Source organism: Pantherophis guttatus, chromosome 4 (assembly GCF_059756535.1).
Source record: "Pantherophis guttatus breed Tessera chromosome 4, ASM5975653v1, whole genome shotgun sequence".
In the NCBI taxonomy this organism is placed as follows: Eukaryota; Metazoa; Chordata; class Lepidosauria; order Squamata; family Colubridae; genus Pantherophis; species Pantherophis guttatus.
In genome coordinates this window covers 16754566-16768838 of record NC_142066.1, presented here as the reverse complement: position 1 = coordinate 16768838, position 14273 = coordinate 16754566, and the positions used below count along the sequence as shown (strand labels likewise).

General features: G+C 39.7%; 1 protein-coding gene and 1 pseudogene across 1 annotated transcript; one reads left to right on the top strand and one right to left on the bottom strand.

The window, feature by feature from the left end:
• Window positions 1-1637: 1637 nt before the first annotated feature.
• LOC148113780 (uncharacterized) lies at window positions 1638-3248 on the bottom strand (annotated as a pseudogene).
• Window positions 3249-12992: 9744 nt separating this feature from the next.
• On the top strand, window positions 12993-13923 carry LOC132710027 (vomeronasal type-2 receptor 26-like). Its single transcript, XM_060685342.2, has one exon. It carries the CDS (start codon window positions 13012-13014, stop codon window positions 13921-13923), a length of 912 nt encoding a protein of 303 aa, XP_060541325.2. The 5' UTR covers window positions 12993-13011.
• The last annotated feature ends 350 nt before the right edge of the window (window positions 13924-14273 follow it).

Genomic DNA, 14273 nt, shown 5'->3' with positions numbered 1-14273 from the left:
GAGAAGAGAAGCTGGAGACGCTTCCTAATTCTGTCTTTGAGACCACCATGAATGCACATAGTTACAGCATCTACAATGCAGTCTATGCTGTGGCACATGCTCTGAAGGCCATGCGCTCTTCCAAACTGAAAGGGGGTCAAAAAATGGATGAGAGGAGATGGAAGCTCTTCCTCCAATCACCTTGGCAAGTAATGTTGTGTAATGAAAAATTTGGGGAAAAGTTATTTATTTATTTATTTATTTATTTATTTATTTATTTATTTATTTAAACTTATATACCGCCCTTCTCCCCCGGGGGACTCAGGGCAGTGGACAGCCAGAAATCAAAACACATATAGTACAAAAGTTAAGAAAAAACTAAAATAGATTAAATCAGCGGCATTACCAATTTAAATCTACAAAATCAAAAAATTCCCAATTTAAAACCCAAGAACCAATAAAATTAAAAGATTAAAAATCCCCATTAAAACCATTTAAACTAGGCCGGCTTGTTGGAATAAATAAGTCTTCAGGGCCTTGCGGAAAATGTGGAGGTCCGGGATCAGTCGTATTTCAGGAGGTAGCTCATTCCACAGGACGGGTGCCCCCACAGAGAAGGCTCTCCCCCTGGGGGCCACCAGCCAACGGCATCCTAAGGAGGCCCTCTCTGTGTGAAGGTATTGGCTGGTGGGAGGTTATCGGTAGCAGCAGGCGGTCTCACAAGTATCCTGGCCCTATGCCATGGAGCGCTTTAAAGGTGAGAACCAACACCTTGAAGTCCACTGGGAGCCAGTGCAGCTCGTGCAGGAGAGCGCCCTTTTGCTCCCATAATCACCCGTGCGGCTGCATTCTGGACCAGTTGGAGCCTCCGGGTGCACCTCAAGGGGAGCCCCATGTAGAGAGCGTTACAGTAGTCCAGGCGAGATGTGACGAGGGCATGGGTGACTGTGCATAAGGAGTCCCAATCCAGAAAGGGGCACAACTGGTGTATCAGGCGGACCTGATAGAAGGCCCCCCCCTGGCCACGGCCGTCATATGCCCTTCCAAAGACAGCCATGAGTCCAGGAGGACACCCAAGTTGTGATCCCCCTCTGTGGGGGTCAGTAACTCACCCCCAATAGCCAGCGATGGCACCAGCTGGCTATACCGGGATGCTGGCATCCACAGCCACTAGGTCTTGGAGGGGTTGAGTCGAAGCCTGTTCCTCCCCATCCAGACCCGCACGGCTTCAAGACACTGGGACATCACTTCGAGGGCATCATTGGGGTGGTCAAGGGTGGAGATGTACAGCTAAGCATCATCAGCATACAGTTGGCAACGCACCCCAAAACCATGGATGATCTCACCCAGCGGCTTCACATAAATGTTGAACAGGAGCGGTGAGAGGACCGACCCTTGCAGTACCCCACAAACAAGGCGCCTCGAGGTCGACCTCTGCCCCCCTGCCAACACAGACTGCGACCTGTCAGAGAGGAAGGAGGAGAACCACCGCAACACGGTGCCTGCCACCCCCAAGCCCTCCAGCCAACGCAGCATGATACCATGGTCGATGGTATCAAAAGCCGCTGAGAGATCTAACAGGACCAGGACAGAGGAGCAACCCCTGTCCCGAGCCCTCCAGAGATCATCCACCAATGCGACCAATGCCGTCTCCGTGCTTACCCAGGTCTGAAGCCGAACTGGCATGGATCTAGATAGACGGTTTCATCCAGGTACTTCGGGAGCTGTAGTGCAACCACACTCTCAAAAACCTTTGCAGTGAAGCGAAGGTTGGAGACCGGATGGCAATTTGCCAAAACAGCCGGGTCCAGAGAAGGCTTCTTGAGGAGGGGCCTCACCACTGCCTGTTTCAAGGTGGCAGGGAAGAAACCCTCAGTCAGAGAAGCATTTATAATCCTCTGGAGCCAGCCTCGCGTCACCTCTCGGGTGGCCAATACCAGCCAGGAAGGACACGGGTCCAATAAACATGTGGTTACGTTTAACCTCCCCAGAATCCTGTCCACGTCCTCAGAAGTCACAGGATTGAACTCATCCCAGATAACATTCTCAAGGCCGGCCTCAGTCACCTCGCCAGAATTTACCCAGTCAGAGTCCAAGCCTTCCTGAATCTGAGAGATTTTATCGTGCAGATGCTGTGTAAAATCCTCAGCCTGCCCTTGCAAGGGGTCCTCTTGCACTCCCTGATGTAGGAGGGAGCGGGTCACTCTAAACAAGGTGGCTGGGCAGTTATCTGCCGATGCAATAAGAGTGGAAAAGTAATTACACTTTGCTGCTTTTATCGCCACTAAATAGGTCCTAACATGAGACCTAACTAGTGTTCAGTCGGATTCAGATCGACTAGCCCTCCAACCACTCTCTAGGCATCTTTTCTGGCACTTCATCTCCCTCAGCTCCTCAGAGAACCAAGGAGCCGGGCAGGTTCGGCATCGGGTCAGAGGCCGCAAAGGCACGACTCGGTCCAGAGCACCAGTGGCTGTCCTATCCCAGGCAGCCACCAGGTCTTCAGCTGAGTCGTGAGCCAGAGTTACAGGCACTGGCCCAAGCTCCTTCTGCAACCTATCAGGATCCATCAGGCGCCTGGGGTGGGACCACCTCATCGGTTCCGCCTCCCTGCAGTGGGGCTCGGCGGTCAGAAAGTCTAGCCTCCAGAGAGAATGGTCCGACCACGACAGGGGTTTGATAACTATATCCCCAACATCCAGGCCATTCAACCACTGACCAGAGACAAAAACCAAGTCCAGAGTGTGTCCTCCTGTGTGAGTAGGGCCAAGAATTAGTTGTGTCAGATCCATGGCTGTCATGGAAGCCATAAACTCCCGAGCCAACCCAGACGCCTCACTGGCAGACGGCAGGTTGAAATCCCCCATGACCAAAAGCCTGGGGGTATCAACTGCCACCCCGGCAATAACGTTGAGGAACTCGGGCAGGGCCGCTGTCACGTGGCAGGGAGCCAGGTACGTGATCAGCAGGCCCACCTGCACCCCATGGCCCCACTTCACCAGGAGAGACTCATATCCAGCAATCTGAGGTACAGTGGCCTCCCTTGGATCAAGACTTTCCTTTATAACGACCGCCAACCCCCCACCCCTACCCTGGGCCCTTGGCTGATGAAATGCGCGGAAACCTGCCGGGCACATCTCTATGAGGGGAAACCCCCACTCTTGGCCCAGCCAGGTCTCTGTAATACCTGCCAGGTCCGCACCCCCCTCCTGAATAAGGTCGCAAATGAGGGGGGCTTTATTCACCATGGACCTAGCATTGCAAAACATCAGCCTAAGGCCCGGGCACTGCAACTCTGGACAGCCCGGGGAGCGAGAGGAGTCCTGGGGGCTGAGGCACACCAGCGCTTGAAGATAGTGGAAATTAAGAATAAGAATAGGTTTTTGGTTTTTGTTTTGTTTTGTTTTAACTAATATAAAGCTTTACAGATAGTTTTGAAAACTATATGGAAGTACTGGAAACTTTCATATCAAAGAAAATAAAAAATAAATATAATTCTAATCCTTAAACATAGAGACCATTAGAAATATGTAACATACTAACTTTATTTTATGTCTAAAATGGTATGTGCAGGATCTTATTCAGTCCATTATATTTGACAATTTTCAATGTAGAAACTTGAAAACTACTCTGCTACTGAATAGCATTATTATTCCTCACCAGCTAAACTTTGGAGTTACTAAGATTCAAAGATCCCAAAGGTGCTTCTTCAAAAGGCAAAGGAACTTTCTTTATCTTTCTTGAACGTGTTTTGCTTCTTTTTTATTATTTTTTTCTTTTTAATAGTTTTTATTAATAATAAAAAGAAAAAACAAAACCAACATAAATACATTGAAACAACATACAAAACGAACACACATCAATTCAGTCCAATGACTGACTCTTAGAAGATATTACAACGGTGGGTTATTTTTCATATTTCTATTTGTATCAATATCTACAGTCACCTATTTACTTAGTTATGTATGTACATATATAGTTGACTCCTTATTTACTTCTATGCATTTCCATTGAATAGTCGAAAAATCATCTTTATATTCCTATTTTTGCCTCCAGCCAGCTGTACCATCTTTGCCATACTAAATAGTAATCAGTATCATCTTTCTCTTGTATTTCTTTTGTGAGCTTATCCAATTCTGCGCATTCTGTAATTTTAGCTATTATTTTGTCTTCTGTGGGTAACTGTTCAGATTTCCAATGTTGGGCAAAGAGTATACGTGCTGCTGTGAGGATATGGATAATCAGATATTTTATTTCTTTGGTATATTGTGCTGTGATTATTCCCAATAAAAAGGTTTCCGGCCTCATTTCCAGTTTTTGTTTCGTGATTTCTTCAATCATTGTTTTAATTTGTTGCCAGTATTGTTTTGCCCTTCGGCATAGCCACCAGAGATGATAATATGTCCCTTTCTGTGATTTACATTTCCAGCACATCGGAGATGTATTTGGGAACATCTTGGCTAGGCGCGCCGGTGGGAGGTGCCATCGGTAGAACATTTTGTAAAGGTTTTCCTTGTAGGGTATAGACAATGTCATCCTGTAATTTATCTTCCACAGATTCTCCCACTTATCCAATTCAATAGTATATCCTATATTTTTGGCCCATATTATCATATTCTCTTTGACAACCTCCTCTTCTAATTTATATTTTAATAGGTACTTATAAATTTTGGTAATCATTTTCTCATCTGTACTTTGTAATATTTTATCCAATTCATTTGGTTCATTTTGGAATCCGAATTGTGCCCGATCAGTTTTATATCTTGATTCTATTTGCATGTATGGCCACCAATCAATGTCTATACCCTGATTTTGTAATTCTTGTCTTGTTTGTAATTCTCCTTCACTGTTCAGTAATTCTTTATAAGTCCTCATTTTCTCTATATCCATGGCATTGGGATAGATTAGTGCTTCCATTGTCGATAGCCATCGTGGGATCTTGATATAATGTTTCCTAATATCTTGCCATGATTTGTACAATGATTCTCTGATAATATGTTGCTGGAAATATCCGTGGTGCTTGTCCTTTCCCTCCCACAGAAAGGCGTGCCATCCGCGTTGTAATTCAAAGCCCTCTAGTGATAGCATTCTTTTATTCTTAAGGTCTATCCAGTCCCTTATCCAGTTTAGCGACGCTGCTTTATAATATAACTCCCAGTCCGGTAGGCCTAAACCTCCTTTTTCCCGAATATCTTGCATACAATTTATTTTGATTCTGGCCCTTTTCCCATTCCAGATAAATTTTGTTATTATTTTATTAAGGTCCTTAAAAAAGTTCTTTCCTGGCCAGATTGGGGTTACTTGAAAAAGGTAGAGTAATCTAGGCAGTATATTCATTTTTATGGATGCAATTTTCCCTAGGAATGACAGTTGTAATTTGTTCCACGTTTCCAGGTCTTTTCTAATTTGTTTCATTAATTTATTATAATTGTCTTCTCTAATTGTTATTGCTTTAGCAGTAAGCCAGATTCCTAGATACTTTATTCTCTTTACAATTTGTATTCCTAATTTGTCTTCTAGTTTTGTCTCCTGTATCTTTGTCAAATTCTTTGTTAATACTTTAGTTTTTTGTTTGTTAATTTTAAGCCCTGCGACTCTTCCATATTCCTCTATCTTCGCTAGAAGTTTGGTTCCTGTTGTTTCCGGTTGTTCCATTATAAATACCACGTCGTCAGCGAAGGCTTGCAATTTGTACTCTTCTTTCCGTGTTCTCAAACCTTTTATTTCGGCATCTTTCCTGACTTCGTTTAGTAATATTTCCAATGAAATTATGAACAATAGTGGGGATAAAGGGCAGCCCTGTCTCACACCCTTTTGTATATCCAGATTTTCAGTCATATCTCCATTAATCATAATTTTGGCCGTTTGGAGGGAATATACTCTTCTAATCATATGTAAAAATTTAGGACCAAAGTCCATGGTTTCTAATTGCAATATGAGGAAGTTCCAATTTAGATTATCAAAGGCCTTTTGTGCGTCTAAGAAGATTAAAGCTACTTGTTTATCAACTCTTTTCTCGTAATATTCCAGGACATTGATAATTGTTCTTATGTTATTTTTGATCTGTCTTCTTGGAACAAAACCGTTCTGATCTGTATGTATATATTTATGAATAATTGTTTTCAGTCTTTGCGTTATAACCAACATGAAGAGTTTATAATCTACATTGAGCAATGAGATCGGCCTATAATTTTTAACTTGTGTGGGGTCTGTATCTTCTTTAGGAATAAGTGTAATAATGGTTTCAGTCCAGGATTTGGGAATTTCTGCTTCTAATAATGCATCATTGAGGACTTGGAGTAACAGTTCATCAATTGCATTTTGACAGTTTTTATAAAACTCCGTTGGTATTCCGTCCGGGCCTGGGACCTTGTTGTTTTTTTGCTTTTTCCTTGCTTCCACCAGCTCAGACATCGTAATTGGTCTATTTAATGCTTCTCTGTGGGACTCCTCTAATTTTGTAATGTTTATTTTACATAAGTATTCTTTAATGTCTTCATCCCGAATCTCTTCTTTCTTGTAAAGACTTTGAAAAAAATCTTTGACTATACGTTTTTTGTCTAGGTTGGTATGGTATATTTGTCCTGTTTCGTCCTGCAATTGAAATATTGTTCTCCTTTCTTTTTCTTTTTTCAATTTATACGCTAACCAGCGCCCCGTTTTGTTTGCATGCTCAAAATGTTTCTGTTTTGCTAATTTGATTTTCTGTGCGATTTCTGTCTGGGTAATCAGATTGATTTTATGTTTAGTAAGGTTTAATTTTCCTTTTATTGTTTTGTTATGGGGCTCCTTCTGCAATTCTAATTCAAATATTCTAAGTTCTTCTAACAACTTATTCCTTGACTGTTGTTTCTCTTTATTTATTTATTTTTGCCATATACGCAATTGTAAGACCTCTTATGTATGCTTTAATTGTGTCCCAAAGGTTTTGAAGCGATGTCTGTTCCTTAGTGTTTATTTGTAGGAACATTTTAACCTCTTTCTCAATCATCTGTATATATTCCTTATCTTTTATTATTCCCGTATCCATCATCCACCTCCTTTGCTTTCGATGTCCTTTCCATATTATTTTAATGGGGTTATGATCTGCCCAGGTGTTCACTGCTATTTCGATATTTTTTACCTCCTCTCTGAGGTCTGAAGTCATCCAGGCCATGTCGATCCTAGACCATGACTGGTGTGGGTTCGAATAATATGTATACTGTTTCGTTTGCATGTTTGCCTCTCTCCATACGTCATGTAGGTGTAGTTCGTTGATCATGTCTTTAAAAGGTTCCGGTAGAGTTTTCTTTCTGGTTTTACTTTGTTTATTACTCCGATAGTCTTTTTCTATGTCCATGATTGCGTTGAAATCTCCTACCAAACAGATAGTTTCGTATTCCAGGTCTTTAATTATATTGTGTAGCTTTTTAAAAAAGTCATTTTGGTTTCCATTGGGTGCATATATGGATATTAATAATATTGTTTTGGATCCTGTTTGTATTTCTATTATTAAGAAACGTCCTTCTGTGTCTGCATATATTTGTTTTGTTTTTAGGTATTTCTTCACATATATTACGACTCCTCTCTTTTTTTGGTCTCCTAGAGCTGCATATAGTCTTCCTAATCTTTGGTTGTCCAATAGTTTTTGATGCTGTCTTTTGATATGTACCTCTTGGAGTGTTATAATATCTATTTCTAGCTTTTGAAGTTTTGTAAATGTCTGTTTTCTTTTAGCTGGTGAATTAAGTCCGTTTATATTGATTGAAATAAGTTTTAGCTCTTTTTCCATCTCTCCTTATTTATCTATCCGTTGTTTGCAGTCTTTTTGTGTTTCTAGTAATCATTTGGGTCTTTTCCCTCGCTCCCTCTCTCTCCATTCTTTCTCTTTCCAATCTTCTCCCCTCTTCTCGGTCTCTTTCTTCTTTCTCTGTCCGCTGTTCCTCTTGCCTCTTAAGTTCCTCTTCTTTTCTGCTCTCCTGCTCCTCCTCCAGCACGAAGTGTTGGTCAAAGAAGTCCTGTGCTTTTCCTACGTTATCAATTCTGTATTTTTTGTCTTCCCAGGAGATTAGTAGACCCTCCGGTATTAGCCAGCGGAACTTTATTTTAAATTTATTCAACTGTGCCGTTAGAAAGTTGTAGTTCCTTCTTTGGTCCCTTGTCCTTTTTGGTATCTGTTTGAGGGTTAAAATTTCTTTTCCCTTATACATAGCTGTATCCTCTCTCATCTTCCTATAGATCTCTTCTTTTAAAGATTTTTTTGTGAATCTGATGTGTATTTCTTTTGGTAACTTATTTCTCCGGGCGTAGTTCGTGTAAACTCTATAGATTTCGTCTATTCCACTTCGTATCTCTTCCTTGTCCCTCTGGGTCACTTCTGAAAGTATCTCGGTCATGATTTCTCCTAGGTCCTCCTCCTTTTGCTCTTCTACGTTCTGAAACCTTAAGTAGAAGGATGCCTTCTCCATCTCAAGATATGATACCGTGTCCTCTAGGTCCTTATTTGTGGCTGCTTGGTTATATTCCATCTTCTCCATTCTCTTGTTCGTATGTTCTATTCTCTCCTCCACCTTATAAATCCTCTGTTCATTTTCCTCTATTTTATGTTGTATCTTTCCTATCTTCTCATCCATGTTCCTAATGTTATCCTTTATCTCTCCCACATCCATCCTAAGTTCCTCGTGATTTTTCCTTGTCTCCTCATAGTTGTAGGCCATGGTCTCTTGCATTTTATTCATTCCTTCCTGAATCATCATTAATACGGAGTGAATGTTTTGCATACTAAGGGTGGGAGTTGCTTTATCTTTTTCCGTAGTTTCAACTGTTTTTTGTTGTGCTGGGGAGGCCATGAGTATCATCTGGCTTGATGGTATTTTCTTACTTAACTTAGAGATTGTTGTTGAACTTGTAGTTGCCATTTGTATTTCTTTTATTATCTTCTCCCAGAATTTCATATACTGATTACTATTTGGGCCGTTCTATTTCTTTTGGTATTTATGTTTGATTGGTGGCTTTCAGTAATCCCAGTAATCCCAGGGAGATAAGCAACTAAAATGAGTTTCCTTGTCACACTATCACTGTCTATATATAAGTTTATCTAAAAATTCTATTTTTCACTTTTCAATATTTTACAGAGTTCTTCAATTCATGATGGATATCTGGCCTATATTACTCTCTAAACATGGGGGTGAAATATAAGAGGAGGAAGTGAGGGAAAAGTCTAATACTTCAGCAATTCATCAGTTAGCTATCCTTATAATTAATTACTTACTATCTTATTCAAATTTATTATTAATTACTATTTATCAAATCAATTACCCTTAATTTCAATCCTAGATTCAATTAATCTGTCTAATATAATTTTTCAAAACTAAACATACAAAACAATCTGATATTTAACTGCCAAGATAAAATATAGCTCTAAGATAAGTATAAATATATATTTAGAGTAAATATGAAATTAAGTTAACAGTTATATATATAGTATATAGGGTTATATATGAAATTTCACAAACGGTACATTTAATATTAATGCTTTCTATGCTTCTTAATCACTAATTTGTTATCAGCTTATAATACAATTAATTATACTTTACAGTTGATTCTTCTTCTTCTGGATCACTCTCTTCTCTTTTTTTTTTTTTTCAAATTTGTATCCTTGTTATTTATTGTTCAGAGTCTAATGTCCCAATACTTTTAGATTGAGTGTCCAGTGTCCACCAAAGCTCCAAGACTCCCAAGTGTCCACCTTTCAGCAAAAGTAAAGGGTAAAATAGTCCAAGTCCCAATGTCTAAGTCCAAACCTCCAAATATCCAAAGTCCAAACCTCCAAATATCCAAAGTCCAAAAGTCCAAAAGTCCAAAGAAAAATATTCCGCTTAAGTTGATTTGATTTAACTCCAAAAGTCACTAGCTTCTGCTTTAAACTGAGTTTTTCTGCCGCTCTCTCTTCCGGTATCGACTGCTTGTTAATTGTCTCGTTGTCACCTCCACAAAGGGCAAAGTCTATCAAATTAATCCCTTTCTCTCCTTAAATTCCGTCTCTCCTCTGTAGCAAAATATTCAAAATCCAAGCTTCTCTGGGATCTCTTTCTCCTCCTGAGTTTCCCCTGGATTTCCTCCGCTTTCGCCGGTTGTAATTTGTGCGCTGTCACTGTCAAGATGGAAGCCGTCTCCGCTTATTTCTCAGTGGCCGCTTGTCTAGCGAAGGTTCGCTTCTTAGTTGGAGTTTTATCTTCTTCCGCCTTCGATTCTCACATTATGGATTGTAAATATACCTTTTGAGCTCTTTTTCTTCCCGATCTTTCCACCGAAGTCTTCTTTATTTGATTTTCGCTTCCCTCTTAGTCAGCTGTCAACGTTTCTGGCCAGCCGGGGTGGCTGGTTTTTCCCCGATCAGGATTAAGGGGGATTTCCTGAACCTTCGGGGGGATTGCTGCCCTCCCCGAGGTCCTCGGAGTTTCCCCTTATTTCTATTGACCTCTCCGGGGTCAATAGTGCCTAAATCAGCTCCTAAATCGGAGATATTAGGGACTTGGAGAACAGAGGTCCGTTCCTTTCATCCCTAACACGCTGACGTCACCGCCGGAAGCGAACGTGTTTTGCTTCTATTCAGAACTGAAGAAGCTTCTTGGATGAGAAGGAAAACATCTTCAAGGAAAAACAAAGTAAGTCCAGTTGCCTTTTGAAAAAAAACACCTTAGGGACAACCAATGCTTGGATGACCGAAAATCTCCTTAGACATTAAGATTGCAAGGGAATTATAATAATAAAAAAATAATAAGAAATCTTGTGAAAATAGGAATAGTATTACTCCAAGTGAATAGCAAATTTGTCAATGAATTGCATGAAGAATATCTCAAGTTTATTTAGGCCAAATTGAAAGAATCAAATTGAAATTTTCACATCCCTTTCAAAGATTCCTGATAAGTTTCCTGGGGTTTCCCCCCTCTTCTTTTTTTCTTCTTCCTTTAGCTCCACCGTTTCTTGCAACAAGTCTCCTTTAACAACAGTGCTGGAGTACAGGTTTCTTTTGGCCCCAATGGGCAATTAGAAACTGGATTTGATATTTTCAATTGGGTCACATTTCCAAACAAGTCCTTTCTGAAAGTCCAAATTGGAAAAATCGACCCCCTGGCTCTCCCAGAAAAACTACTCACCATTTCTGCCAAGGATGTTGTTTGGCCTCTCATGTTTAACCAGGTATCTCTCATTTTTCCCTTTTCATGGCCTAATAATTTTGCTGTGTTAAACTATCCATTTTACAGCACTTTTATCAAGCCTGTTCGAAGACCATAATATAGATATTTGATTTGATTTGACACCAACAAGAAATGGGACCTTAAAGAGAGCATACTCAGAGGGATCTCAAGTTAAAGGTTTTCCCACATCAGCATCTGATACATTGCCCGAAACTAATACTTAGAATTTAGAAATGTATACACATCCAAATGTGACAAAACGAGGGGGAACTGCCACCTATAAAGATATTTTGAATGAGAAAGGAGAATTAAAAGCGAGTAATACTTTAAAGGAAGAAGGAATCAAATTGGAATGGTGGGCGTATCTCCAAATTCAATCTAAATTTAGCAAAGATAAAAAGGAATGGGGCATAAAGCAAGAATCATCAGAATTAGATGAAATTTTATTTAGCAGGGAAGGCAAGACCATAAGTAAACTATATTATTAGAACAAGATATGATTGAGGAACAGGTGAAAGAAACGATGATAATTTGGTGTAAATATTTTGGGCACAATATCTATTTGGACAATTGGCAAAATTTATGGGGAAAAAATTAAAAATCACGCTAGCAACTTCCTATAAGGAAAACCTCTATTAGATATTCTATAGATGACACCTCCCCCCCCACAAGATTAGCACAAAGGTTTTCCCACATCAGCATCTGGTACATTGCCCGAAACTAATCCTTAGAATTTACATATGCATAATTGATGAAAAGTACAATCCACCAAAAATAAATTCTTTCTGAGAATTCTGATTTTATTTACGAGCAGGCATTACCTCTTTCCATCTGTAACGAAGAGTGTCCTCTTGGCCATAGCAAGATAAAAGTGGAAGGAAAATTATCCTGTTGCTATGATTGCAAAATATGTCCAGAAGGCAAGATAGCTGACCAATTAGGTAAGCAATGGATTATATTCAATGTATCAGTGATATAATAGATATAAATGGGGATTTATTTTTAAGAAATGAATATTTTTAATAAATATTATGGTGATTGAAAATCTTGAGCTTCACATCATATTAATGTGAATCAATGAAACAATTAAATTAATTTTTAGACTTCATAATTTTATATTGATAATTTTTCCATATTTTTTACTTGTTTTTACTTCCTATTCTATCCAAATGATTGACTGATTGATTCTGTAATGTATATGATTGTCTATCACATATAGCATAACCTATGTGGCTTACCACAATATTTAGAAACATGAATAATAATTTAAACAAAAAACCTTGCTACAGGGTACCAGAAAATCAAGCTCCTGAGTCAATCCCCATTCTACCATAATACTTTAAGTGAATAACAAGGGTTTCCAAGCTTGCTACAAGGATAAAAGGGTAGGAAACCCAAATAATTCAGATGGAAGAGTATTGGAAAAGGCTGAATGCTATAGATCAGATTGAATTCTAAACTCCATGACGGCTATATTTCAGACAAGATCTGGAGCATGCCTACCTACCAGACTTATTGAGAAAGACAGATACATTGAAGAAAGGTGATCTCATCTATCATTTGGCCCAGTGACATCCAGGGATCTAATGGTGATAACCAGAAAATTGAATTGCAAGGAGTAAGCAACTTGGAGCCAGTATAGCTCATGCGGAAATAAGAAAACTAGGTGAGATAATTGCAGGTCCATTGCATTGCAGATCAATTATGGTTTTTGAAATGATTTTCGAGGGCCACACCATATAAAAGGCATTCTAGTTATCAAATTAGGATCTCATTATGTCTATAGAATACTGTAAAATTGGAGCATACTGAAAATGAAATGAAGATGATTCAAACAATAATGCTTTTATGAATGGTTTCTTTTTCAGACTTAGATGACTGTTTCCCATGCCCAGAGGATCAATATCCAAGCAAGGATAAGGATAGTTGCCTTCCAAAACGTATAGTTTATTTAACTTATCAAGAACCTTTGGGGATTTCTTTGGCAGTGATTGCAGTCTCCTTTTCTGTCATCTCAGCTGTGGTGCTCGGGATATTCATTAAACATCAGGACACACCTATTGTGAAAGCCAATAATAGGAACCTCACTTATATCCTTCTTGCTGCTCTCCTGCTCTCTTTCCTTTGCAGTTTGCTCTTCATTGGGCAACCTGACCAAGTTAAATGTCTCTTGCGACAAACTGCTTTTGGAGTCATCTTCTCTGTAGCTCTTTCTTGTATATTGGGGAAAACAATCATAGTGGTCCTTGCTTTCATGGCCACCAAGCCCGGATCTAAAATGAGAAAATGGGTGGGGAAAAGGCTGGCTATCTCTATTGTCCTATCTTGCTCTCTGACACAATTCTGCATTTGTGTGGTGTGGCTCACAATTTCTCCTCCCTTCACAGATTCTGACATGCACTCCATGGCTGAAGAAATTGTTCTACAATGTAATGAAGGTTCAACCACTATGTTTTATACAGTGCTTGGCTTTCTGGGGTTGTTGACTGCTGTCAGTTTCACTGTGGCCTTCCTAGCCAGAAATTTGCCTGACAGCTTTAACGAAGCCAAATTTATCACCTTCAGCATGTTGGTTTTTTGCAGTGTCTGGGTATCATTTGTTCCCACCTATTTGAGTACCAAGGGAAAATACATGGTGGCTGTGGAGATCTTCTCCATTTTGGCTTCAGCAGCTGGATTACTGGGATGCATATTTTCGCCCAAATGTTATATCATTGTTCTGAGACCTAATCTGAATAAGAAAGAGCAACTAATGAAAAAATGAAACTGATTTTAACACCATACCCTTTGAACGTAATCTAATTGGTTGCTTTCAGCATATAGTTTTCCCTTCTGCATTTTGAGGTTCTGCCTTCTTCCTTCCATCTCCATTAATAGGACATATAAAGCAATAATACTGTGAAGTTCACTTTAGAATTTAGAAAACTTTCCTTAATCTTTTCTTTGAAATATTAGATAGTGATTCTGAGTCCTAATCAGTATAGTAGGCAATAACTAATAAAGAAGAAGATATGGTTTTGATCGACATGATATAAAAAAAAAAATGTCCAGATTCCAGAAAGAAATACAGAGAAGAGCCACAGAGATGATTAGGGGACTGAAGGCTAAAACAAG